We start from the raw sequence: 26,635 nt of genomic DNA on the forward strand, positions 1-26,635 counted from the left end.
TATGCAGTACGTACACAATACATTGCATCCGCATCCACATGGCACTTCAAATGAGGATGTTGAAGGGACACAAGCACGACGAAGCAATATTAGCGGGGATCAAGATCTCTTTGACAAAGCAATTTCCCCCTTTTCTCTCCGGTAGAGACGAGGTGATTATTCATTTTGATATCCAGAGACAAAGGGCTCTCTCTATCACCCCAAAATAACTCCCAAAAAAAAAAAGGGATACGAAGAATCGTTACACTCGAAATGATGATTCACGGTCGAAATGGCTCTCAAATGATTAGGATGGTTGCTAAGTGATGTTACAAGTAGCATCTGAGAAGAACACAACTCTGGTCATTAGCTGCGCTCTCTGTCGCGCTGCACACCGGTAGTTAATAGCCTTGTAACCAACAGGCTCTCTGCGGCAGCGGGCTCCCCGCAAAAGAGAGCATATAGTTACATTATTACCTTCCAAGGAACACACACACACACACACACATACATATATATCGTATAAAACTGCAACGAAAGATGCCAATTTCTTACCGGGGAGATTTCTGCTTGCGGGACCCTCCGCGGGTGGGGAGTGTGGATATAAACGGAACAAAAAAAATACCCTCGTACATGGACATGTATGTACATGTACATGTTACCAGTAATAAAGGCCGGTTGCTTGTTGCGAACTTGTCTGTTGGGAGCCGGAAGTTAGTTGTAACTTGTAACTTCAATCGCCAGCTATCTAGCCGGATGCGCTCCTTTGCACCGAACATTGAAACACAGCCCTCATAACTGCGTAGGCGTCATAGCCGAGTCTCGGCATTTAGAGTTTCGACCCAAGGAACTTCTTTTTTTTCTTTTTTTTTCTTTTTTTTTCTTTTTTTTTCTTTTTTTTTTGATAACAAGCTAGGAGAGGTTGTCTTATTTAAGTTATTTATCCTCCTATCACATATCATCATTATCATGTTTCCCTTATCTATATCCTTGATCACGCGCCGGAGGCCCCCTTTGGACTAAAAAAGGCGTGGAGTCCCCGGTGTTGACCGCGAAATAGCTCGTACGGGAGGGTTCTCTGCGCCCCGCCGCTGGGAGAGTTTTTTGGATAACTAGGCCCCCAGTTACAAACTTATAAGGGCAAATCTCGCCCCCCGAATTGCCGAAGCCGGAAACGAATGAAGAAGGAAAATTTTTATGTTGAAGTATATTATATATATAAAAAAATTTTTTTTTTCTGCTCCATTCCATTTTCTGCTATTAACTACTGGTCTGACTCCGAAGCGTTTAGGAGAAGACTGACACTCACTACTGATTGGCAAATTGATCCCATTCCCACTCATTTATTTCACTCATTCCAAATCTCATACACGGAAAAAGAAAGCTTGGGATTTCTCTTGCTTGTTTTCTAATACATAATTCAACAATATATCAATTAACACGCTGAACAATGGCTCCTGTACCTCAAGAAAGCCTGTTCGGCACTTTGGAAATTCCTACATACGATGAGGTATTTGCCCTCATGGCAACATTTGCCGCGGACACTTCACCGAAGAAAGTGAGCCTTGGAGCCGGAGTGTACAGAGACAATGAAGCCAAGAGCTGGAGGTTAAATATCGTGAGAAAGGTATGTACATGTAGTTACTCTAACCATTGAGCGGGTATCTGAGGCCTGCCGGGGAAAATGAAAAGCAAAATGCGCTTCCCATGATTTAAGAAAAATAGTGTTTGTTAACCCTGACAATCCAGGCCGAAAAACTGCTGTGTGACGATCCGACTTTCGATCATGAATATCTTCCCATCCCAGGATACCAGCCATTCGTGGACGCGGCGAGGGATCTGGTCTTCGGCCCCAACTGCCCCGTCGCAAAGGGCCGCATTGCCAGCTTGCAGACAATTTCAGGAACAGGCGCAAACCACCTCGGTGCCCGTTTTCTGAAAGACCATCTCCCTCGTCTCGTCTCCTCGTCGTCATCATCTACTAGCCCCGCACGAAGAATCTGGCTATCAGATCCCACATGGGCAAACCACCACTTGATCTGGAACCTAGTCGCCACAAGCTCCACCGGAACCCCCCTCAAGATCGCTCTCTACCCTTACTACCACGCCCCAACCCGCTCCTTCGACTTTGACGGCATGATCAGGACGCTGGAAACGAGCGCGCAGCGGGGTGATATCATCCTGCTACACGCCTGCGCGCATAACCCGACGGGCTTGGACCCGACGAGAGCGCAGTGGGAAGCCATTGCGTCTCTGTGTCAGCGGAAGGGGATATTCCCATTCTTCGACTCGGCGTACCAGGGGTTTGCGTCGGGGGATCTAGATAATGACGCCTGGGCGATTAGGGAGTTTGTCCGCCGTGGGATGGAGCTGTGTGTGGCGCAGAGCTTTAGCAAGAACCTGGGCCTCTATGGGCAGCGGGTTGGGGCGTTCCATCTCTTGTGTCAGAGCGAAGATGCGGCGCGGAGGGCTAGGGGCCAGCTTATTGAGTTGCAGAGGGGGGAGTTTTCGACGCCGCCTGCTTATGGTATGTTATTCCGTATTTCGAATGAACAAGTTTTTATTTTTTATTTTTATTTTATTTTATTTTATTTTATTTTATTTTATTTTATTTTATTTTATTTTATTTTATTTTATTTTATTTTGGCAACAAGACAATCCAATCCGGCTATGGCCAAAGCGTCCAACGAGCATTAATTATAATACAACTAACAACTAACAACCCAAAACAGGTGCAAGAGTTGCATCAATCATCCTCGGCGATCCCGCCAACGTTGTTGAATGGAAACAAGACCTGGCTATCATGAGCAGCAGGATAAAAGCCATGCGACACGCACTGTACGATGAGCTACGCCGTCTGGGCACGCCAGGCAACTGGGAACACATCATCAATCAGATCGGCATGTTCTCGTACACCGGCCTGACCAAGGAGCAGATCAAGACCCTCGCGGAGGACTATCATATCTACATGCTTGACTCGGGGAGAGCGTCGATTTCAGGGCGTAAGTAACTGAGTATTTTTTATTTTTTATTTTTCTCACTTTTCTTGATGCTTTCTTTTCTTTGCTTTTTTTTCTTCTTTGCTTTTTTTTCTTCTTAAAATTAAGAAACGGAAAAGACACACAGCTGACCGCCTCGCTTCAACCGGCTTTCCATCGTTTACAGTGACCACCGACAACATCAAGTACGTCGCCGGCGCCTTTGATGCGGTGGTGAGAGGCAAGTAAAAAAGAAAAAGAAAAAGAAAAGAAAAGAAATCAAGCCCCTTCGTCGGCATCATATCATGGACCTTCCTCCAATAAATGGCCTGGCATCGTTTATTCGTTCTTGTTAACCATCAGCAACCAGCAGTAAAGGATGATAACACACACTACTACACTACATACATACGCTTATCCGAAACAAGGATACATCCCGAGATCTTTCATCATGGTATCAAGTTGGCGTTTATTCGGTTAAATGCGGCATCGGTGTATTATACAAAGCATTTATAGAGCTGAGATGAGATGGCTTTAATGATCATTAGGAATATATACATACAAATAGTTAGTTATAGTAGTAGATCTAGAGAATACATATACACTCCATCGGCGGTTTTATATTCTATCTTTGAAGCGCAGACACAGTTAGACGTGTTCATTATTGCTCGCTTGCTTTCGGCCAGCTGGCTCGGCCCGCTGGGGGGGGGGAGTAGAAGTGTGCCGGAAATGCCAGTCAGTAGAGATTTATATAGACATCACACACCTTGGATATTAGTTGGTTAGGCATCACCGCTGGTTTATAAGAAATAGCTTGATAACTATTTAATTGATTTTCCGTTAATTAATTAATATATAAAAAAAAAAACCAGAAATCTTATACTCAAATCAATGGTCTAAATATTTACGGACTCCGAGTCTCACGTCAGCTAAATCTACAATCTCTACGCTGGTATATGACCCTCAATTTTCGTCAGGGCCACCCTAATATTTTAGTGGCATTCTAACCATCATTCTGGGGGATAACTTATAACTACGTGGCATTCTCGCGTTGGCGCGCTTGGAGCGCGTTCTCATCATCATTGTATATAGCATAGACTACGTAGAAATCATATTGTATAACTAACTGCCTAACAGCGAGCTAGCATCTCTACTATAAGCTCCTACAGCTTCTCCACTGTTATAGCATCCCAGGCAGCTCTAACTACTCCTCAAAGTGCATCATTTTCATAAGTCCAGTCAAGACTGCGAAGGAGAAGGATATCTCGATGTTGATCGCGGGTTAATCGCTTTGGGGGTGTAGCAGGGGGTTCCAGAGCTTCTGGGGCTTCTGGGGCTTCTGGAGGTGCAATAGGGGGTTCAAGAGTAGCAAAGAGATCCATCTTGATGATAATAATAGAATGAGTATAGGCACGTACGGGGGAAATAATAAGAACGAGAAGCTATATCCTATTTATGAGGATAATTGAGAACGCGCCCCCCCTCCCGAATGATGGTTAGAATGCCACTAAAATTTTTGGGTGGCCCTGACGAAAATTGAGGGTCATATACCAGTGTAAATATGGCTTTTAAATAATTTCTACAACTTCTTCAAAAATCGTCTTTTCATATCTCTTAAAACTCAGCTCAGAGACTCACAGAGAGATTGCTGACTCGTACATCCTCCTCGCGTGGTAATTGTGATGCCCTTGCTGGGCGAGTTGAGATTAGGCGGGAGTAATACGAGATTGAATGGACTTGCTCTACTCCATGCTAATCCGGGGCGGCTATGTATCTTGAACCTCACGATCTCTTGAAAGCATGAGCATGGACGAGTTTGCGTGTTTTCTATTCAACCAAGACAAGAAATTCATCAAGAAAATGGCATGTCCCCTCCTAAACCTCTCCGCAGAGCTACAATTCCTAATATTCCGGCACCTCCAATCGTACAAAACCCCCGAGGAGCTAGATGTTCAGACTCGCAATCAATCTCTCGGGAAACAAGGCATATTCGAGCGAGATCTCCGCAACCTCAGCTTGACATGCAATTTCTACTATACGGCTCTTCTCCCGTATACATTCGAGAAACTCGTTCTTCAGAACAATGAGACATCAGCATCCTCAATCCTGCGCTGCATGACCAACGCCGCGAGGAATTACATCTTGTTTACCAAAGAGCTCTGGTTCACTGATACGAGGGCCATGAAACTGGCAATGGAGGACGAATATTTCGCAAATGGTCGCCGGAAGAACAACTCCAACAAGGATGATGAGAATGAGATCAATATACCGGAGTTATGCCGACTTCCAACATCCGCAGCGGAGATCCTGTCGAGCCTCTCCCGCTTTCCGAATCTGAATCACCTCCTCATCCACTGGCGCTTCCACGACAGTGACTGGTACATTGAACAGTACACCATAGGCGGTGAGACGGAGGATGACAACGGTGCCGCCGAGTGGGAGGAGCAGTCTCCCTGGAGAGCACTGATGCGCGACGTCTATAACGCTGTTAGCAAGAATGTTGTTGATATCACTGCTTCTTCCCCCCCGCAAGCAGGCCTACTACAATCCCCTCCTATGCCACCAATACTCAAATCCCTAGAAATCAAAAACAGCCCCATGCACCCCGTCTCCAGTTATCTCTCCCCCACCTTCCACCACTTCCTTAGCACCCTCCACTCCTTCAAACTCAGTCTAATGACCGCCGACAACATCGGCCACTATGCCATCAACACCTGCTTCCAGTATCAAGATTTCACCTCCAAACTGGACACGTACTTCCTCAACCATCTATCGATCGCCACATCCCTGCACATTGCAGCCCGGGACGGGCCGCTTGGCAGCGAAGACAGCGGTCCTGCTTATTGTCCCCTTTCTCTGCCTCTAACGCAGCGACTTCCGGCACTGAAGAGGCTGGTGCTGGATACTTGCTTTATTACTGCTCCCAGCACAATTGATTTCTTTGTCAGGCATGCGCGGTCCTTGGAACACGTGAAGTTTTTTAGATGTTTCTCTGATGATGTTGGGAATACGTGGTGCAAGTTATTTGAAGCGCTGGCGAGGGCGGGGCCAGAGCGGCTTGTGGAGTTTTGCGTGGAACCTGCCAAGGTGAAGTTTAAAGAGGCGAGTTGGCGGAGAAATGAGGGGACTGAGAGGGAGGCGGGCCGTTGTGAGGCATTACTACTGGGTGGGGATGAAGATGAGGAGGAGAGGGGGGGGAGGTGTGTTGTGGGTGAACGTAGAGGCGCAGCGGGGAGACGAGGAAGAAGGGCTTTTTGCTATGGTTATATTGATGACAAGTATGGATTTGTGGCGGAAATTCCGCCTATCAATAGGGAGATGTTGTTAAGGGGAGAGGATCAGAGGGCGTATGATGCGTTGATGGAGATTGTGGAGCGAAATAGGAGGCGGCTGATGGCGGCGGAGAGCAGGATTTAATCACCGTCCACATATACATACATACATACATACATACATATATACCTTCTATATAATTTCGGAAGGCCGTTGTAGTTGCGGGTGCTCATTGGATATTTTGAATACAGCTACTTCTCGGTAGCTCTTCAATAACAATATGTTCCTTTACTGTTTGGTGTGCTTGGGATTCTTCATGTTATTCTTCATACTAACACGCTTGTTGATTCACAATATCACAAACATACTGGACTATTGGCTGCTTGCTCTGTCCTTTCCAATTGCCGTGGCTGCCCTGAAGTCATACCAATCCGCAGCTCCGGCGCCATACATCTCAACCAAGGGCGAGTTGGCAAAAGGATCCGTTGTCGAATCCTCATGCCAATTATACTCTAAGATGGTTGCAACCTTCACCGCCAGTTTCCTCCCATAGACCTCTTGCACAAACGCCAACATCTCGTCCATCCCAGCGCTGACGCCAGAGGATGTCCAGATATTCCCATCCACAACCCACCGCGCCTGCCGCACCCAGTTTACATGCGGAGCCTTCGCCGCCACAAGGTCGAACCTGATTTTGTTCGTGGTCGCCTTCTTGCCATCAAGGATGCCGGCCTGTGCAGCCACGTACGACCCGGTGCAGACGGTAAGCAGGTAACGAATGCGCGGGTATCTCTCGATCAGGAATTGGACGGTGGGCTTGATGGTTTCGTGCCTCGTGCCAAATCCTCCAGGGACGATCATGACGTCGATGTTCTCTGGCGGAGCATCGTAGGTATGTGTTGGCACCACGGATTGGTGGGAGGTTGAGGTGGTGGTGTAGAAGTTTGGGATTGGGGACTTGGTGCTAACAGGGTCCATGGTTGGCCCGATGATTGATAGTTGTATCTCTTGCTCTAGAGCTACGATGTTGAGGATGTCTAGGGGTCCGAAAGCATCTAGGGCCTGGAAGCCTGGGAAGAGAAGCACGGCATAGTGGACGGGAGCTGAGGTCTCAACTATTTATTGTTGGTGCGAGTTCGATACAGCTCGAAAACGTGGGGATGGAAAGATCTGTTTAGGGATGTACTGGTTCCCTTACCTGATGCATTCGCTGCCATAATTACGACTGCTGCAGAAACGAAGAGATTAATATGATATACTAGAGAATGGAAATAAGGCCATTGAAAGCTCAATATAAGTATATCAATGGTGGGGGGATATCAAATATCAAAAGGCAATAATGAGAGAGAATTACAGAGGACAAGCAGCGGACTAAAGCAGCTATTTAGCTGGGTAGCTGTCAAACTCACTTCCAAGTGGGTATCCAAGCTCAATATCGTTCTTAAAATTACAGAGAGGGTCGATGCAGAGAAATTCAATCCTGCTTTTATCCTGTTGATCGAGTTTCGAAAGCGCTGGTCTAGGTATCAGTACCATTCGAGGGAGCAGTTGCGCCTTTATATTGATAATTCTCAACGCCTCCAAACCAATTTCGCTTTTATATATCTATCACCCCTGAACAAGAAGCCGCGGTTAAATAGTCCACAAAAATACCCTCGAAATGGCTCATATTACGTTTGGCCCCGCCGCCCTGGCGCGGAGTTTAAAAAGCCATCGATCGCCTCTCAGCAGCTCTCCGCCCTGTGATTGACACTGTGGGGGTCACCAAAGCGCGCTATCTGCTCTCTCAGCTTAAATACTTGCAAAGCTTTTCTCTCCACAAGATATTATCAGTGGTTAACCGGGAGCCCCGGCAAAATGTCTGGATTCTGGCCCAGTTTGGAGTTTTGCTTTGTTGACAGTCCGGCTGTAAACTTCACAACTTGAACTGATTCCTCTCTTGTCTGTTCGACAGGCGGACAATGCCACACTCGCAGTTGAATTCTGGCATCTGGAGAGCGCTGCCTCGCAGATCCGAAGGACAATAGTTTTAAAATTCACGAGGAGGAGAAGTTGCAGTTATTAGAATTCAGCAATCGGCTACGACAGAGCTCGCCCCTGAGGCGATCAGGCAGGCCGGAGTTTGCAGTTTGCGGGGGGTTTTTCTTTTTTTCTTTTTCCCTTTCTTTTCTTTTCTTTTCTTTTCTTTTTTCTTTTCTTTTTTTTTTTTTACGCTGTAGCCATATATCACTTACCATCACTTTTATATTTATTCGAGGTAATTCAGGCCTTTTGAGAAACATTGGCAGTGTCTTCAGTGGCCTATATACAAATACCCTTGCCTCGTGTTAGGGGGCCTGATTACGGCTCCTATTCAGCGCGCATGTAAAAAAGAAAACCTTCGCTGCAACCTACTGCCACATCTCCCTAGACAAGAGCGGAAATAGAGCTAGACACCCAGGGAATCCGCGCCTTACGACATGCATTGAGTCTATTCCCTCCGAAGCTGCCTCTTTCCCTGCATACCAGTCATCAGTTATTGGCTTTGGCTCCTGGTCGGTCTGTGATGTATGTTGAGGTGGATGGCGTTGAGAAGCCGAATCATGTATCTTTTTTGCAAAACGTGGATATCTCTCCCGTGAGCATTCAAGCTGGGTCCCATTGAATGAAACGATCTCGGCTGCGAGGGAGAGAAATCTCATGGTCTTCAGCGCTGCTGCGGACGGGGATTAAATGGCCGCTACTTGGATGCAGTGCTTGTTCTGGACAGAATCCCCTGGCAGTTCACCCCATGTTCCAAATCGATCGTTGAGGCTGGATGTGCCTTAGAGCTTGAAAATCACGGCATGATTTTTGGAGCCGACGACCGGCCCACGAGCGTGTATTAGCACAAAGTCCATCTTCCTTCAGGCGAATGAAAAGTTGGGGGAATTACTGCGCCTGCGGTAATAGTTCCGGTGTTGATGGAGGTGTCCGCTGTGGCTGGGATAACTAGACGACGCAAGCCTGAGCTATGGGTAGGTGCCGGAGCTTTAATAACGGAGCCTCGGGGGCTATATGGAGCCTCTCGATACTACAATAGAACGGACTTAGGTGGACATTGTCCGGTGCTGTATTCGATAAATCTAGGGAATACAATCGATTAAGCTCATCAGTTGATGACATTTAGGTAACTACATGTCCATCGTACAAGGGCGAAGATTTTGCAGTTTACGGGGAGGGACCTCCATTAGCATGAGCCATCCCATAAGCAAGACTCCAATCCCATATTTTCGAACTCAAGCTTATACCTGAAGCGCATCACACGGTTACAATACAAGGAGGTATAGTAGGGTTCCCTGAGATGTTGGAGTAGAGATGAAATAGTTACGTGAACCATTCATTGGTTCCCGAGTTGGCTTTTGCCTGTGGTGACGACAACGCTTCGTAAGGACATGAGGGTTCATTTCATATGTAAATGTACATGTACATTCAACTGTTGTCCTTTCCTGCATATTGCATCAGTATTGACAAAAAAAATTGCTTCTAGCTCACGCTGGGCTGTATAGACAAGTATATCTGCACGTTATATTACATCACTCATAGAGGAAGTAAAGGAGTGAAAGTAATGATTCATAACCCCCTTATTTTGGCAGAAACTGAAGCTTTCAGCGCCCTGGGATTGAGGACTGGTCATATTCTGTCTCTGGAATATATGTCATCCTCCTCTTAAAAATTGGAATGTCTTGCCTTAGCGGACAAAGTATTAGACCTGCGCGAACTTCACCCCTGAAGATAGGAAGGAGGAGGATGTACCAAAAGCTGGTCCCGTTATGAACAAAGCGTTTGCATGGACCCCCGGCGAGACTTACAGAGCGGTTGATCAGGGGTTCAATCCTCGCACTGCATCGAAGAGACCAGGAATTAGAAGGTGGTTGGTGCCCCGGAATATAGGGAGTATTTGGGATTCACAGACAGTACCGAGCCTAGGGCGCCATTCGCGTTGATCTTGATATAGAGAGAGAGGAAGAATTTTGTGATGTGGGAGTTAAGTGTTCTTGAAGCATGTATTAGCGATCAAATTTACGAGAATGAGAGTTTGCGATTCCGTTTTGGAGGGTTTCAGTATGTCAATCGCTATGAATCTTTCCCTTGACCCTTCTCTCATAATCGTGACGAGCTTGACTTTGGGCAGTGGTAGAGATCGAATGTAGCATTTGGAGGCTACCTAGAATGGGCACAAAAGATAACAAGCGAAAACAATAACATATCCAAAAGGCGCGTTTATAGATAGATAGCACAGCTAAACCAGTCCACGTTCAAGTGAATTCAACTGGAGGTAAACCTCTTTCCTGGACAGCATCGCTAATATTATCGCGAAGGCTCCAGAGTGCTTTGACCCATCCTTCTCTTGCCTGGACATTTTTGGCCGTGCTAGATGTTCCGACCTCCGGAGAACTGCCACCTTGATCTGGCTGAATCTCTTCAGCGGTCGAAGACCCGATCAACCATGCTAACCACCCAACCACAGCAACTGCCTTCGCAATATCCTTCTCCTCAAGTACCACACGTTTTAAATACTTCGCCAGTGCCGCTACATCCTCTTCATATGGGGCCTCCGTCTCAAAGGCTCCGTACCACTCGTCCAACGCCTTGCGCAACTCTGGGAGAGACGAGAGTTTCTTAGAGGTGAAAGTTACCTTTTCCGGGCGAGGGAGTAGACTGATCGTTTTCTGTTCTGGTGTTCGCACAGTGGGCTTGGGGAAAAGAGATCTGCGGGTCGGGGGAGGTAGGTTGAGGCCGGCTCTCTTTTGGAGGCGGGAGCGTTTGTGCTCTTCGAGCACCTCACGACGTATATCATCCGGCAATGCAGCGAGGAATTCATCTGAAATGCCGTCGGCTTCAGCTTGGGGTGAGGCAGCTGAGGCTACATCTGCCTGGACGGAGGTCGGATCGGCTGAAGGCCGTGTAAGAATGAAATTAGATTGCATCAGGGTGCTATTCCCAGCAAGGTTTTTATTAGGCCGTCCACGTGCACGCCCGGCTCTCGCTTTTGTGGGAGTAATGGCTTTCTTGATAGCTTTTGAGATCGCAGCTTTACTATGCCGTGGTGTGCCGAGTTGTGGCGATTCTGAGCGAGGACTTAGAGGTCGCTTGTAATAACCCAGGACTTCCGCTCGAACATCCTCAGGTAGCTCAGCAAGCATGTCCGGATCGAGTTGCGATTGAGGCGGTAGATATGCAGCTGGAGAGGGTGAGTCTGCACGTGGAGATTCACCATGAAACTGAATCCCCTGAATATGTGTCTGCTTAGGAGCAAATTTTGATCGAATATCCATTGGTAGCTCTGTCAACACTTTTGGGTCTACCTGGGTTGGCATCACAAATTGCGTCCCAGTAAGATTCAATGGCTTTTGTGAGGCATCAGTTAAACCTGGAGCAGATTGGAGGGATTTGGGCAAATATTCGCTAGTCGTGTCCCCTTTCCGAGGGGTGTTAATTTCATCAGGATCTATCGGTGTCTCGCGTTGTCGAGTAGGACTTGCCGGTTTGAAACTAATCTGCTTTTGGCTGCTATCCAATTCCCTCGCATGATACTGTTTAACGGGTTCTAGTTTCGTCATTTGAACCCCAAGGCCTCGCAAGTCACCTGGAGAGAACTTGAATCCTCTCAGAATTGTAATTGCCTCCCGTCCAATAATGTCGCTAGCATTAGTAGCTACCCCTAAGTTGACACTTTTGTTGAACGTATCGCATTTGCCATGTCCTAGATGTTTAACAGGTTCCAGAGGAGCATCGGCAGATCGTTTCATAATCCGCATGGTTAGCTGCTTTCCTTTTACGAGATTCTCAACAAGTCGTCGATGGAGTTCATCGCATAAACTTTGGACGAATTCCTCAGCCTGAGCCTGATTGACAAATCGAATGCCCCAGTTTATCTCAGCCGATACCGATTTCCGAGGCGCTTGGACTCCCACTTCTGTATTGTCGATTCCACGTGCGAAATCCCATAGTTTGGCCCCAGTCTTGGGCCCTAGACTAGATGTCAATTTTTCCCTGCTAAGATCACGGATATCCTTCACGAAAGTTACGCCAAGCTCTTCAAGTTTCGCGCCCAAACTGTGAGCGACGCCAGGAAGATCTTTCACGGCAAGAGTTCCGATGAAATCTAAGACTGCGTCGGGCTTAAGCTGAAATTGGCCAGCAGGCTTCGCTTTTCGTAATGCAACCCTGGCCTGCAACACGTTGCCACCGATACCCACAGAGATATTGCAGCCAGTTCGCTCTTTAACGGAATTGCGAAGATTTTGTGCTATCTCATCAGCCTTTTCCTGTTCCCGCCATATCGAGCCTTCCGAGATGCCACGACCATCCGAACCACCAGCATCTAAACAGACACCTGTGATATCCACTAGAGCTTCATCAATACTAACGCTTTGAACAATCCCATCGATTGAGAGTATGACTTCATAAAATGCTCGACTAGCCTGTTCATATGCAGCGAAATCGTATGGAAGCACTTTCAAGTTTGGACACATTTGCAGTGCCGCTTTCATCCACATCCCGTTTTTGATGCCGAACGAACGTGCTGGATAGTTACAACTCGCAATCTCGGATCCAGGACCTGTGCCGTGTGCGATAGCCACAGGTTGGTCAACTAGTTCCGGATGTTTTCGTATTGACACGGCGGCAAAAAAGCTGTCAAAATCGACGTGCAAAATGTATCTCCGTGCTCCAGTAACATGAGGCTTCTTCGCCGTCCGAGATATGCCTTTCTCTTGGGCCGCACTCTGAAGTTTAGCCTTGAGTTCGGCTTTCCACGTCGACAGGTGATGAAGACGGGATTCCCGGTAGAACTGTTGTATGAACTCGGGGTTAACAACACTTGAATTTCGCATATGAGGAGCCGAAAGAAGTTGTGCATTATATTCCTCCGGGGTCATTGAAGAATGAGCGTCACTTTCTTTATATTTGTCAGAAACGGGTTTGGGAAGTGTAACTTGATCCACAGTCCCTATTTCATCAGGCGGCTCAGGATCCTCCAAGGTTTCACGGGAACTAGAACGAGTGATCGCCTGATTAACTACACCAGTGTCAAGAGTGGTATTAAGAGCAGGAAATGCGGCCATTGTAGCATCGGAGTGGGTTCCCCGCAGCTCGTTGTGTAGGGTAGACGCTGGTGTCCCTGCATCCATGCCGTGTGCTGAGGATGTAGCGCCAGTAATTTCCATATGATCGTCATTATCCAGAGATTTGGACTTTATTTGAGACGTATACCAGCTCGTATATGTTTGATCTTTATAGCTTCGACTTTGAGGGTTGACCTGACTTTGCACTTGCCCATCGCCTCCAAACATCAGCACTTTTTGGGACTGCCCTTCATCCACTACCCTAAAACTATCCCATGGCAAAAGGCGTCCAGCTTTAACACTTTCAACCACCCATGCAGGCTTCACAATGCGATATTTGCGAAACTCCTCTCGCTTCTTTGGAGTCAGAGTGCTTGCAATTATATGAGTGGCGGATGTTTTCCCGTCCAGATACTGAAGAAACCCTCCTCCATGGCTCACGATCAAGTGATGAAGATCTTTCAGAGAAGGTTGTGTGTAACCGTTGACGTGCGCTACCACCCCGCGGAATATAGGTGGGTTTTGCGGCGATGAGGCACGGAGTTCCGCGTCAAGGTTCTGAAGTTTGAGCTTCTTCCGTCGGAAATAGTCGCCAAACCCCCCAAAACTTGACCCCTGATATTCCTCCCCATCTTCATTGTCAAATACATCTATGGAAAACTGATTAGCGGAAGGGAATGAAAGGTCGCCTGTAGAGAGAACGGTATTACTCACGGTTCTCGATTCGCTTCCGCACGGCATTAGAACCTGATTCGAGTCTAGAGCCCATAGTGGGGCATGTGAGAGGACAACAGCATATCCAGCAGCACTATTCAGCACAATGTGCACAGTCCAAGGGATGCGACAAGCCTGCAGTTGGAAATCATCCATCCGGCAGAGGCAAGCAGTTCCAAGTTTGTTAGAACGACACGCAGGCGCGTTGTTGGAGGGTGTGTGGCGAAGTGAGGCGTGATCACGTGTATTTAATTAATCAGCGCTCACCGTCGCGCAGTTTTAACGCTTCAAGCGGGCGCATAAAACCAATAAGCGCATGGTTTGAATGGGTCCAGATTTGAGCCTAACCTGAAATTAACCTAGCGTCAAAAATACCCTACTCTATAGATTCTGTAGCTTATCATTGGCTTGAAATTTTGTCGCAGAAACTTTAATAAATTTGCTGCTGTTGACTTTTTATTTTTATTTTTATTTTTTTTGCCCTTTGAAATCCCGTGTTGGTCTCTCCCGCACAACAACCAACTACGTTCTTCACTCCTGGTCTCATTCCTCTTTCGAGCTGTGGCCATAGAGTTTTTTCCTGGTTTCTGACAGCTTTGATTTTCCTTCCTGCCTCTCCGTCAAGTTCAACATGTCTTCAACTCACCCTGTTGCGCTTTATGCTGTGAAAGTGCCGCCGGGCGGTATCTTGATCCCTGCTGGAGCGGATGCCTCTGCTATGGTATGTATTGCTGGGTCATTGATGCTTGCACATAACATTTAAGCCTCTATTCAAGTCTTACTTATCAAATAATGTCTCTTTCATTAGTTTCGCGTCACCATGGCCGCCATCGACCCCGATTCTCAACCTGAGTTTGATGCAGAAACAGAGGGCAAGACACCACGCGCTACATTGAAGATCGTCCGCCCACCTCCAGGAATGGATCTCGAAGATGATTCTGACGATGAGGATTATGATGGCGAGGATGGCGACGAGGATGATGATATGGAAGATTCAGAGGATGAGTCTAACGGAGGGCCCAGTGACCCTGCCAAGTTGAAGAAAGCTAGAGAGGCGGCTGCATTGAAAGATCTTCTTGATCAATCCGATGATGACGATTCGGATGGAGAAGATTTTGACCTCAAGGCGGCCATTTCTAAGTTAATCAAGGGTAAAGATAAGGCCACTGGGGATGATGATGTCGACAGTGACATTTCTGAGGGACTGGAAATGGAGGAGGTCGTTGTTTGCACACTTGATCCTACAAAGGTTGTTCGCGATTCACTCAAACCTCCATTTTCTTGTTTATTGATGAACTAACGCCATACGTCCATTTTGTAGAACTGCCAACAACCCCTCGATTTCGTCGTTGGCGAACACGAGCGCATCTTCTTCAAGGTCACCGGTACCCACTCTGTTTACATTACTGGTAACTATGTCATGCCCTCTCATGAGCATGGAGATATGGACGACAGTAGCGACGACGAGGATGATTACGGCGGATATGATCTGAGCCCTGACGAAGATGAATTGGATCTCATGGACGAGGACGATGAGAGCGATGAGCTTGATGATATGGATGACCCTCGTATCACTGAGATTGACACTGATGAAGAGGAAGCTGAAAAGGCTGCCGCCAAGAAGGACAAGAAGAAGGGCAAGAAGCGCCCCGCAGAAGATTCCGATGATGAAGGTGCTAACTTGGACGACCTCATGTCGAAAGCACTCAAGTCGGGACCCGAGACCACTACTAACGGCGAGCCAAAACTTAGCAAGAAGCAGCAGAAGAAGCTGAAGAAAAACAATGGCGAGGCCGTGGAGATCCCAGTGAAGACATCAGAACCGGCCAAGTCTGACAAAAAAGTTCAATTTGCCAAAAATCTTGAGCAGGGCCCTACCCCTTCCCCTCCAAAGAAGGATGATGAGAAAAAAGATGGCGATAAGAAGGCGCCTTCGGCCGGCACTCTCGGCGTCAAGGAGGTCCAAGGAGTCAAACTGGATGACAAGAAGCTTGGATCTGGTCGTGTAGCGAAGAAGGGAGATCGTGTATCCATGCGATATATCGGAAAACTTGAAAATGGCAAAGTTTTTGATGGTGAGTTTGGCCCCTTCACTTTCCATACTATTGGATAACTATTTTGAGACTTATAACTAACAGTCGGCTCATATAGCAAACAAAAAGGGGCCACCATTCTCATTCAAGCTTGGTAGCGGAGAAGTAATCAAGGGCTGGGACATTGGAATCCCCGGCATGGCAGTTGGAGGTGAACGAAGAGTGACAATTCCATCACATCTTGCATACGGCAAGAAAGCGCTCCCAGGAATCCCAGCCAACTCGAAACTGATTTTCGATGTCAAACTTCTTGACATTAAATAGACAGAGGGAGAGTCACCGTGCTTGTTTCCCTTAGTATTCTCTCCCTTTTCTGATTGCTTTGTATCTACCATCTGTCCAAAAAGCTTCCTCTTCATCATTCAGCCTAGTTGTTCATCGGACAGGCCACATTTTGTTATATTGCTGCGCTTTTTTTGTTCCTCGACCTTTTTCCTCTGGGATTTTTTTCTCCTTTTTTCCTATTGTCTTCCTTGCTTTGAGACCTTTAATGTTCTGATAGTGCAATTTCCGCTGACTCCTGAGGTCAAAGTACCTTAGATAACTTGTACATTGCGCTGGGCATTTATCAGGAATGATTAGATCATAACGGAGTTGGCAAAGGAACTGGGTATTGTATGTGCTACTTTTAAATTGCTTGATTTTCTTTGCTTTTTCTTTTCTTATTTTAACTCGAAATTTCATGAAATTCCATTTCCCTTTGGCATACATAACTGGAAACTTGATCAATTCATGCATGCATTTATAGTGCACGGTGCTCGTCGCTGTATCTTGTAGATATGTGATTCGATATTACCACTGGGGTATATTTAGTAAGTGCTTCTGTGCTTCTACATCAACGTCCATACACTCGCCTAGCAGACATTTTTTCGGGATTTTTGCAGAAAAGAGAGCTCCCACGTGACGACTAGTTCCATTTTGAGCCTCCACGCTTCTCCTCCCCCTTTTGTTTGTGACGTTGAACGAATATCACAAATATAATATTTTGCAACACTCCCCGCCATGTCTTTATATCTGACCTAGCATCAAGCTCTGACTAGAGCTCACGGCCTCTATTTTCACCCTTGGCTCCCGTAATAGATATTTTGATATGATTTCCAACATTCCCCGGAGGCCTGATGGCTACTCTCAGATTAGGAAAGCCTTCTCCGGCTAGAAGGCCATTCTTAGACAAATGCGAGATGTGGTTGAAATCACTTCCAGGTTAACACAGTCAGAGCCATCATGGAGTCTGCTCTGGTTAAGCCCAACTTGATCGATACGGCTGGTTTCGAGAGCTGGACAAGCAGGATGCAGGCATCGATTCTGCTGTTCTCTTCGCTGTTGCGGTTACTATCAATATTAAACGAGTCACTCCATGATACCGATTATGAGGTACAGAATCCACCGTTGGCCTCCCAGAGACCACACCCAAGGAGGATAGGAGATCATATCATGTTACTGCGGTGAAAGAGCTACAATCCATGTCGGCCACCGATGTAAATCTCCCACCGGTCAACTTGGCAGCCCCTCATGAGGTTGATATAGGGATCGAACTTCCCAAAACCTCCTACAGTTGACTGATTGCGTGTGGCCCAAGAAATGTTTAAGATGCATGTCTTTACCGAAATTCAGCAACTGAAAGCCAATTCTGCGGCTATGGCTTTTGTCATTTGAGCAATAAATGGATTCTGCTGTCAGAGTTGGTCATATTATCCATATGCACATGGATATATCGACAATTCGACGGACAACCTGGAAATGACGCTCCTTCCTCATTACTGTGTCATATATCTGGGTTGTGCCCGCCCAGGATATCTACGTTTTCTGCAGGAAGGCACACGTTCGAGTAACTGTTGGAGATATCTGTGTATCATGGATCGTTCCTACCTATCCCGAACGTGGTATCACTTCCAATTACGAGAGGCAACGTACATTCCACGCGACCGTCCTTCTCTTATATGATACACCATTAGTGACTTCAGGCTATCTGACTTTTACCAACGCTTTAGCTCTACTTGACATTCTTACCGCTTTATCGAGACTATAGTCGTTATTATACATACTTGTTCTTTTACTATTCAATCGTTGAAGTACAAAATTAGAGGCACTCGGTTTCCCCATTCTCGCCTCACTAACACTCGTTCACGAATGAAGGGCTGTGGAATTTCACACGGATTATGACGCCGGGACAAAAGCGGAAGATACGAACGTCCAGAAGTTTTTTCGGTCTTCTGGCGTCGAATAAGGTCATCATACTCGACGGTGATACACAAGCAGTGCGTAGTGATTCCCCAGCATCAACACCCGATAGCATCCTCGCGAATCCTAGCGGCAAGGCAAAAGTGAAGGCATTTCTCAAAAGAAAAAGCTCGAGTCTGTTATCTATGCTGAAGACTCGAGGTAGCGGAGGTACTAATCTACATCCTATCCAATATCCTTTTTTCAATTTCTTTCACGCCACTGACAGCGAGTTAGATCGCAGGGACTTTCGATCCCCCACGAGACGAGGCTTTTGTCAGAACAGCCCAAGTCGCCCAGGATTAGATCCCATCATTTTAGCTGAAACCACTACGGCTGATGAACCTGGATCAGCCCAAATAACCTCCGGCGAATTGGAGACAAATAGCTCAGCTACGACATCGATGCGTGAAGGACCTACTAGAGCGTTTTCGCAATTAGCAGCAATATCTCCGTTTGTTGCCCGAGAGGAATTTCGCCCCTATCAAGAAAATAACCTGGATACTGCACAGACTGTTGATTATACAGGAACTAATGGCAGGCATCCGGTATTCGGGGTTCGCCGGAGCCACTCCACATCTGGACTCTCACATCTGATATCTCACAAATTCTCAATGCCTTTTGGCCAACCGACAGTAGTTCATCGTGCCAATCTACGGTCAAGGCCCGGGATACCTAGTATCTCTGGCGCGTTTTCCCTCCCCCCTTCCAATGCTGCTGGGGCTGGCAACCCAGGGCATGAAGAGCAAAATGACTCTGATCCTTCCACCGCCACCCAAAGTGGGAGCGGCTCATCCCCCTTTAGCCAGTCAACAAGTCCAACATCTGATGGTTCACCTATTTCACTACAGTTTACGAAACTAGCACGCTCAGAGGCAAATAACCAAGCACAGGATAAAGCTGTTATGGTCTCTACTAGTTTTGACAAGAAATCACGCCGGACTGATCAGGTACCTCCTGTTGTTCCTTCCATTTTAACAGTCGAAGCTACTGCAACAGCAAAAATATTTTTTGAAACGCATTTCAATGCCATTTTTTCGGACGAAACACCACGCGCTAAACGACACCGCGAATTGGAAGAAAGATTATACTCGTTGCCACTAACTTTAGAAGAGCGAGCAAAAGCCAGACAGGCATGGAATCGGCAGGAATCTGAGTACTTACGCCAGGAGCGTGTCCTCAAAACTCGTTCCAACTTTCTAAGAAACGGAGAGAGTGTCTCTATCGCTGGCTATGAAGTCATTAAAGTCCTCGGGAAGGGTAGTTTCGGGGTCGTACGCCTTGTTAAGGAAAAGAATACTGAAGAACATCAGACCGCAGCAACAGAGGCCAATAAATCACCCGCCAGGAGTGACTTAAGTTATATCAAAGCTAGTACGATAGACGCGTTGAGATCTGCAGTGGACGGAAGAGCCTCACGTCGAAGAGATATAAGCAAAATGAAAAAAGAAGTGTACGCAATGAAAGTCATTCGCAAATCCGAAATGTTGCGGAACTGTCAAGAGGGACATCTTCGCGCTGAGAGGGATTTCCTGGTTGCCTCCGAAAAATCAAGATGGATTGTGCCACTTATTGCGAGCTTCCAGGACGTGAATAACCTGTATCTTGTGATGGATTATATGATTGGGGGAGACTTCCTGGGACTCCTGATTCGAAAAAATATCCTCTCTGAGGATGTCACTAGATGGTATGTGGCGGAGATGGTTCTCTGTATCGAGGAAGCCCACAGACTCCGATGGATACATAGAGACGTGAAACCGGATAATTTTCTTATATCCGCGTCAGGGCATCTGAAGATTTCAGACTTTGGTCTTGCTTTCGATGGCCATTGGTCCCATGACCAGTCATACTTCAACAATCACAGGCATTCTTTGCTTAAAAAACTGGGTATTCATGTTGAAGGTGATTTTCAGGATCGGGAGGAAGTTGCTAAAGCTGCGGAACGTCAGAATGAGAAGGATCGGAAAAGGTCATCTGCAAATTCTGGAGCAAGCGAAGATCGCCATCCCGAAATTTGGGGCCCTGGTCCGAACGATGACATCCTGCGCTGGAGGAACAGAAAGGAAAAGAGAAAGCTTGCTAGAAGCGTAGTGGGTACGAGTCAATATATGGCACCCGAAGTTATACGCGGCGATCTATATGATGGGCGCTGTGACTGGTGGAGCGTTGGCGTGATTCTCTATGAGGTAATTAGCTTCCTGTCACTTTCCTTGAAGTTGTGCTAACTACCCTAGTGTCTGTATGGGTTCACCCCGTTTGCGGCAGAAACCCGCCATGACACCAAAGTTAAGATATTGGTACGTTTAGGCGAATGTTTCAATTTTGGAACAAGATTCTAACTTGTCATAGAAACACGCGGAAACACTATACTTTCCACATGACAAACCTTCTGACAGGCTAATTTCGGCCGAAGCAATCGACCTGATTGGACAAATGCTTCAGGAAAAGGAATACCGCCTTTGCTCGAAAAAATATATGCTCAACGACTATGTGCATTCAAAAAAACTTCCTGGTGGGCTCCTCAATCGGCCATCGAATAAACAGAGTACAAATTACCAGGGGTACTATGTTTATCCGGACGATGCGGGTGATATTAAGGACCATCCTTTTTTCAAAGGTATTAGATGGGAAGAACTTCATTCTCGTAAACCCCCGTTTGTTCCAAAAGTGAAGAGCTGGGAAGATACAAAATATTTTGAAGACGAAGATCCGATTAGCGATATGGAGGATGGGTCGAGTCATGGGGATACCTGCCCTGAAAACGAGGCCCCTAATCCGGTAGCCAATAACTTAGATTCAAGTCACACGGTTCAAGTGATGGATATCGGAGCCCAAACTGATGGCCCTCAAGCTGCAAGCATGAAGGAAGTATTGAAACAGAACGGAAAACCGGAGCCAGAGGCTGCACAAGAAAAATGGCAGAAGAAAAGGAAAGAGAAGAAGAGACCCAGAGACAAGATTTTGCGCGACGAAATAATTGGACGACAGGCGCTCAATCTGAGGAAGCGGGGAGCCTTTCTGGGGTATACATACCGACGGCCGAAAGATTTTTTACTCGGATTTGAGACCGATCGTGGGAGATCTTTGATCGGCCTTGGAGAGAGTTGAACTGAGATAGGGCAGCCCTTTGGTCTTCGTGCGAAACCAGCATGAGCTATTCCTCCACCGTCGCTTGCTGAACGTTTTTCATTACTATATTGCCATGAGTTTCTCTTGTCTCGTTTCACAGAGTCCTGGTTTGTTAACCCTGCTTAATGCGAGTCCTTTCTGTTTGACTGTCACTCGTTCGACCAAACCACTTGGTCCTCTCATTATTCATCCCCGCTGCTCCTTATCAAGGAATAGGAAACAGACAAAGGTTTTATTTTTAGTTTAAATTTCGATCTTTCAGAAGTCAGTCATCCTTTCGCGGCTAATTCATTCGAAAAAGCTGTTAGAAAGGCCTCAGATTGAATTGAACACTTATTACGGGTCTGAGAGATGTTCTCATTGTCCTTGAATTCACCCTGCGCGACTGCCCCCTCTCCGCAAACTAGGGGTATGTAATTGTATATGGTAAATATGTACGTAATGTATACCCGCCCTCCTGAAAACTAAAAATGAAAACTAAAAATAAAACTAAAAGAATGCCAAATTGCCTCTCCTACTTGTGAACCCCTGGAAAATTAATGTCCAACCTTCATTCGTAAACACCCATGGAAGAAACAAAAGGAACCGCGGAAGAAAAAGAGCCAACTCAAATATCGAAAGAATTAATGCCAGTGGGTATGTATGATGCAAATATATGACTGCACAAAGTTGAAGGTTCCGGGATAAATTCAAGGAAAAACGATCGATGACAAGTTTGATGCGCCATCTCGTGAGGAAATGTAAAGCAGGTGCGGGGGCATTTCAAAGCCCCTTAGAAGTAATTAGTGGTTTCCAGGCTAGGGTACATACACAGTGGGAATAGCAAAGCCGGGTAAGGAACTGATGGAGGGTGGGATACCGAAGGTTGACGAAACAGCGCAGACGTCGAGTACCGGCGGAGACGCAGGTTGAGAGCTTGAATTCCGACCTTTTGAGGAGAGGGGATGCGAAAGTTCGACTCTAGGGTTCATTAAATGTCGACAACGTAAAGGAAGGGGGGGGCGGGAGGGTGAGTGAAGCGGCTTTTCGCAACGTTTCTACAGCGCTGGAGGTGCACCCATGGCAAAGGCGGACCCGCTGAGGCCGTCTTCGACTTTCATCGTGCCGTTTAAGAGAGGACATAGCCTAGAGTTTGGATGGCCATGGCAATAAAGGGGGCCAGATGTTAGTTGTTTTGTTTACAAAATAATGTGGTGTGGTGAAATAGATAAGATGAATTAAAGACTGATAATGTTGCTGTACAGGAAGGTGAGTGGGTTTGTTGCAGTCTTTTGGGATCCAGGGCCATGAAAAATGTTGAGTGCGTCAAGGGGCAAAAACTTAGGGGTAGCGTTTATCAGGAGTTAAGTAAAATATCTCGCGCACTTTTTGTTGGTTTTGATGTGTCCGACTTGGCCGCAATTTGCGCATTTTCTTTGGGTTCCTCCTCCTTTGGGGCCGGTAGTAGTGGGGGAATTCGTAGCTCCGGGTGACGCGCTATCCGATGTAATGCCTTTTTGTCTTTCACGGGCATGGCGCCGCTCCTTGTTACGTTGAAGGCGTTGAAGCTCGAATTGTAGCCTAGTTTAACTTGTATTAGCCTTGTTTTTTTAAAAATAAGGTAACATAGGTGGGTAGTTCCATGCAAAAGGACCGGGTGTTTTTGTTCTAGGCTAAGCTGAAAGCAGCAAATTATTTGATGCAATGGCAACTTTAGTTTGAACAAAAGTGACTCCAAATCTGATATTTTGTTCTTCTTTGTTCTTCTTTCTTTTTACATGGAACTGTAGAGAGACTCACTGTTTCATCCGCCGCGCATCCGTTTCAGGATCGCCGGTTGGTTTAATATCCCCCAGTCTACAAATGTTAGCTTTTTATCTTTAAAGAAATTGGGCAATGAAACTGCTTACATTAAGTTTCGCGCTTCGGCCTCATGTCGCTGCTTGACGTATTGTTTGATCACGCGCGGATCCTTGACAATCTCCTGGACTTCATCGTAGCCGCCTTTCGAGTTAGGTATTTTGCGAGTAATTTTCATAATTTTGCCAGTCTGGCTGGCCGTGCTCATGCGGCTGAATTGGCTGGTCGTCTCGTCATCTGGTCGGCTCAGCCCTGGAGTAGGCCGTTCTGACCTGGCCCTTGGTTTGGCAAATATCTCATCTGGCTCATCGCGGTCAAGGTCACTTTCCTCATCCGAATGTTCGATCGTTGAGGATAAGCTTGACTTTTGTGCTTCCCAAATGCGTCGGATCGACTCTTCATAGGACTTTTGTTGTCGAGCAACGTTGTAGCTGTGGCCACCAAGCTCTTTGAGTCTCTGAGCATCGAGCTTATCTTCAACACTCTCTCCTATAGCCCTGAAACCTCCCTTCATGGAAGTTTTGATGAAGCTGAACCCTTCGCCTCGGCCGGTAGGATCTCCTTCTCCGTGTAGCTGCAACATTGCCTTACCTTGGGTTGCAAGTAGGAAATTACGTGTTGTCTTCCAAGGAGCAAGCTGCTGCTCGGAAGTCTCACCTTCCTTCTCCTCATCATCCGCGTCATCGTCATCGCGATCATAGCCCGCATCGTGAAGGTGCTGCTGGCCAACTTGCATCGCTTCGAGAAGGCAGATGTCTTCCGGTTTAACATAGCCATGCAAAACATCCTCATCGGGGATAGGATCCCCAGGCTTCATTTCCCACTCTTTGTGATCCTTTGAAAACTGCAGGAATTCCTTCATCTTTTGTCGATTTTGCATGTCACTTGATTCAGGGAAATGTTCTGTGACCTCGGCGACACTGACTCTGTGGTTCTTATTTCTTCTAAGTAGCCGGTAACATATCATTTTCAAGCGATTCTTCGAGGCCGTGGTAACCTTCCGCGAATGTGGCCCCGGAACATCGACTGACGGGAACTGCTGTCCGGCGACATATAGGTTGTCAATATTCCTAATATAATAACTCGACCCATCAACCCCTGTACTGTTCCGTATCACAAGGAAATCTGTTGGTTTTGATTCTTGCTGGAACACAGGGGCTCGAAACATTGCAGTCGCAATCGCAGCGGTAGTTTCTCCAGGATCAATATGTCCAAATATGGAGAACGGACTTTTATCTTGTGGCAATAGCACAGTCGTCTCACCAATCTCTGATTTGGGGCGTGCAGGGTCCTCCATATTCTTCCGTCGATAATAATTGATTAATCGACTGCCCATTCCGAAATTGGACATCATAGTCGGGTGCTCCTCAGAGTACTCCAGTAAAAGAACATGCGAGTTGTCGGCGAGAGACAGAGACTTCGTTGAGTTGTACAAAGTTTTAACGTCCTTGCCCCTTTGATGCTTGCGTTTAATATGGGAAGGCTTTTTGAAGGACACAGGTAAGTTGGGGAAAAAGCTCAAACTTGGGCGATGGAAAGATCGAGCCTCTTGCCTCGCAAGTTTCGTCTTGTAGTACGGCCATTGAAGACGAACAGCGGGCACACTATGCTCAAGCGCCACACTCCCAAGAGTGCTTCTGACTTTGTTCTGGTGATTTTCTTTGAGCATATCATAAGCGTCATCATTGGAAATATTATATCGTTTGATCAAACGTTTCGTAAAGCTCCCTGCCATTTCATCACGGTTCACAGCTCCCAATCGTTTGGGAGCTTGCAAAGCTGACTCCGTAGGGCGCTCATCAAGTAGCAGATACGGGTCATTCAAATCAATATGTATCTTCTTTGCAACCCTCGCAGTCTCACTGACAGGGTCGTCAAACAAGGGCATGTCGATTGGGACGTAAGATATGTAGTCCGCTGGTGACTTGTCCAGCTTACGTTTCTTGGTTGGGCGATTCGTCTCAAATAACCAGTCATCATCTTCCGCACCGGGTTCCTCATTGGGTGTAATTTCCACGGCGGCTTCCAGTTTCTCCTCCTCCTCGATAACCGGTGTTTTTATATCCCAATCGGCACAAATGAATTGCAAATCCTTCATTGTGACTCCACCAGGAAGCTCCTCATCAAGGTCGCCATCGATATCCATGTTATCACTCGAACTACCCGTTCTTTCTGAAGGGGGTGTAATAACGACGATGGAAGGATTTTCTGAATCCAACGCACGCTTCTGGGTTTGCCCAGTAGCGCGAAATGCTCGTTCTTGGTCCTGAGCCAGCTCAAGGTTAAGTTTGGTAGGAACGATTCGCTTTGGCGGTTTCAAGGGTGATTTTCCTACAAAATGTGACTTCTTCGGAGGTAACAATTCTAGAAATCGTGGCATAGCATTTCGATCGAATTTGGGCCAAAGAGAAGCTAGGAGCTCCTCGTGGTTCTCGGGAGGCGCGGGTGGATTGTCAGGTCCGTATGATGACATCGCAAAAAGTGCTTGTTGGAGTTGGTATTCTTTAAATGTTGCTGCGTCCATATCTGTAGGAGCCATAACAGAGTCCCTGTCCATTCCACGCACGGTTTCAGTTATCCCGTTCTCTTTGGTTGGAGGCACTGCATCGAGGGCGTCGAGGGCGGAGATGTCTCCAGATCCAACAGGTGGTAGTTCGTCATTTTGATCCGCCTGCCCACCCGCAGGCGATGATGGGACGTCCCCAAATAGATCGTCGAGCTCATCACCGTCCGGGTGCTGTTGTGCTAAATCACCTGCAGTCAAAATGCCTTCCATACCTTCCGGCCCGCCCCACTCGCCGCCCACCGCCGCCGCTTTCCCATCCCTGTCTTCAAGAGTTGAAAGCCCAAGCTCCTCGTCCGGAAGGTCATCATCATCGATATCCTCATAGTCCACGGCATCATCCGCCTTCTCTCCAGGTTCCAGTTCTCGTTGGAGAAAGTCGAATGAGACTTCGTTTGTCGGCGCGTTCATCTGGCGCATCACGTTGTTGAAGTCCTCATCTTCGGACTCCGCCGGTTCGGACCCTGTTGCATGTGGCATTTTCGCAGGGGGAGGTCCTTCTGTTTTATGCTTGCTAGAGGAAATCGCTTTCGAGAGGGAAGATGAAGTCGACATGAAGCTCGATGAGGTTCACGCGGCCTTGCCTTACTGGCAGGGAAATGGTCGGTTTGGCATCGAGATTCGAACTTGTCACCATATAAAGCTGCAAGTCTCGATGTTCAAGAAGTTAGCCAGAACGGAGGTGAGTATTGAACAAGAGTTACCCGTATAAAGAGTCTTGTTAGGTTGCGGGTGATGAAATGCAAGCGACGGAGATCT

At 47.0% G+C, this 26,635-nt stretch overlaps 7 protein-coding genes across 11 annotated transcripts; 4 read left to right on the plus strand and 3 right to left on the minus strand.

Moving 5' to 3' along the window:
* The first annotated feature begins 859 nt into the window (after positions 1 to 859).
* BDCG_02728 (aspartate aminotransferase) lies at positions 860 to 3,863 on the plus strand. Its single transcript, XM_045418281.1, has 4 exons — positions 860 to 1,606; positions 1,729 to 2,506; positions 2,712 to 2,981; positions 3,145 to 3,863. Exons 1-4 carry the CDS (start codon positions 1,430 to 1,432, stop codon positions 3,204 to 3,206), a joined length of 1,287 nt encoding a protein of 428 aa, XP_045274900.1. The 5' UTR covers positions 860 to 1,429; the 3' UTR covers positions 3,207 to 3,863.
* BDCG_02731 (DJ-1/PfpI family protein) lies at positions 3,857 to 8,260 on the minus strand (the record flags this gene model as incomplete). 5 transcript variants are annotated; one of them, XM_045418283.1, is made up of 4 exons in its annotated part: positions 7,640 to 8,157; positions 7,429 to 7,458; positions 5,500 to 7,333; positions 3,857 to 5,434 (listed from the first exon to the last, which is right to left on the minus strand). In XM_045418283.1, exons 1-3 carry the CDS (start codon positions 7,764 to 7,766, stop codon positions 6,603 to 6,605), a joined length of 888 nt encoding a protein of 295 aa, XP_045280141.1. In that variant the 5' UTR covers positions 7,767 to 8,157. The 5 variants fall into 5 exon arrangements, with proteins under 5 accessions (XP_045280141.1, XP_045280143.1, XP_045280142.1 ...); XM_045418287.1 differs by having other exon boundaries at positions 7,429 to 8,157; XM_045418285.1 differs by lacking the exon at positions 3,857 to 5,434 and having other exon boundaries at positions 6,603 to 7,345; positions 7,429 to 7,455; positions 7,640 to 7,663.
* Positions 4,512 to 6,866, plus strand: BDCG_02730 (uncharacterized protein). The gene is made up of 2 exons (XM_045418282.1): positions 4,512 to 6,750; positions 6,844 to 6,866. Exon 1 carries the CDS (start codon positions 4,758 to 4,760, stop codon positions 6,372 to 6,374), a length of 1,617 nt encoding a protein of 538 aa, XP_045274901.1. The 5' UTR covers positions 4,512 to 4,757; the 3' UTR covers positions 6,375 to 6,750; positions 6,844 to 6,866.
* Positions 8,261 to 9,118: 858 nt separating the features above from the next.
* BDCG_02733 (DNA repair protein REV1) lies at positions 9,119 to 14,265 on the minus strand. The gene is made up of 2 exons (XM_045418288.1): positions 14,033 to 14,265; positions 9,119 to 13,968 (listed from the first exon to the last, which is right to left on the minus strand). The coding sequence occupies exons 1-2, from the start codon at positions 14,085 to 14,087 to the stop codon at positions 10,508 to 10,510; spliced, it is 3,516 nt and encodes a 1,171-aa protein (XP_045274903.1). The 5' UTR covers positions 14,088 to 14,265; the 3' UTR covers positions 9,119 to 10,507.
* A 221-nt stretch (positions 14,266 to 14,486) lies between these two features.
* On the plus strand, positions 14,487 to 17,036 carry BDCG_02734 (peptidylprolyl isomerase). Its single transcript, XM_045418289.1, has 4 exons — positions 14,487 to 14,753; positions 14,841 to 15,281; positions 15,354 to 16,107; positions 16,184 to 17,036. The coding sequence occupies exons 1-4, from the start codon at positions 14,664 to 14,666 to the stop codon at positions 16,387 to 16,389; spliced, it is 1,491 nt and encodes a 496-aa protein (XP_045274904.1). The 5' UTR covers positions 14,487 to 14,663; the 3' UTR covers positions 16,390 to 17,036.
* Positions 17,037 to 17,056: 20 nt separating this feature from the next.
* Positions 17,057 to 23,118, plus strand: BDCG_02735 (AGC/NDR/NDR protein kinase). The gene is made up of 5 exons (XM_045418290.1): positions 17,057 to 18,516; positions 18,583 to 20,531; positions 20,580 to 20,642; positions 20,695 to 21,908; positions 21,971 to 23,118. Exons 1-4 carry the CDS (start codon positions 18,285 to 18,287, stop codon positions 21,451 to 21,453), a joined length of 3,003 nt encoding a protein of 1,000 aa, XP_045274905.1. The 5' UTR covers positions 17,057 to 18,284; the 3' UTR covers positions 21,454 to 21,908; positions 21,971 to 23,118.
* On the minus strand, positions 21,524 to 26,628 carry BDCG_02736 (transcription initiation factor TFIID subunit 1). The gene is made up of 4 exons (XM_045418291.1): positions 23,364 to 26,628; positions 23,254 to 23,310; positions 22,840 to 23,034; positions 21,524 to 22,599 (listed from the first exon to the last, which is right to left on the minus strand). Exons 1-4 carry the CDS (start codon positions 26,429 to 26,431, stop codon positions 22,512 to 22,514), a joined length of 3,408 nt encoding a protein of 1,135 aa, XP_045274906.1. The 5' UTR covers positions 26,432 to 26,628; the 3' UTR covers positions 21,524 to 22,511.
* Between the last annotated feature and the right edge of the window lie 7 nt (positions 26,629 to 26,635).

This window comes from Blastomyces dermatitidis (assembly GCF_000003525.1).
Source record: "Blastomyces dermatitidis ER-3 genomic scaffold supercont1.3, whole genome shotgun sequence".
Taxonomy (NCBI): domain Eukaryota; kingdom Fungi; phylum Ascomycota; class Eurotiomycetes; order Onygenales; family Ajellomycetaceae; genus Blastomyces; species Blastomyces dermatitidis.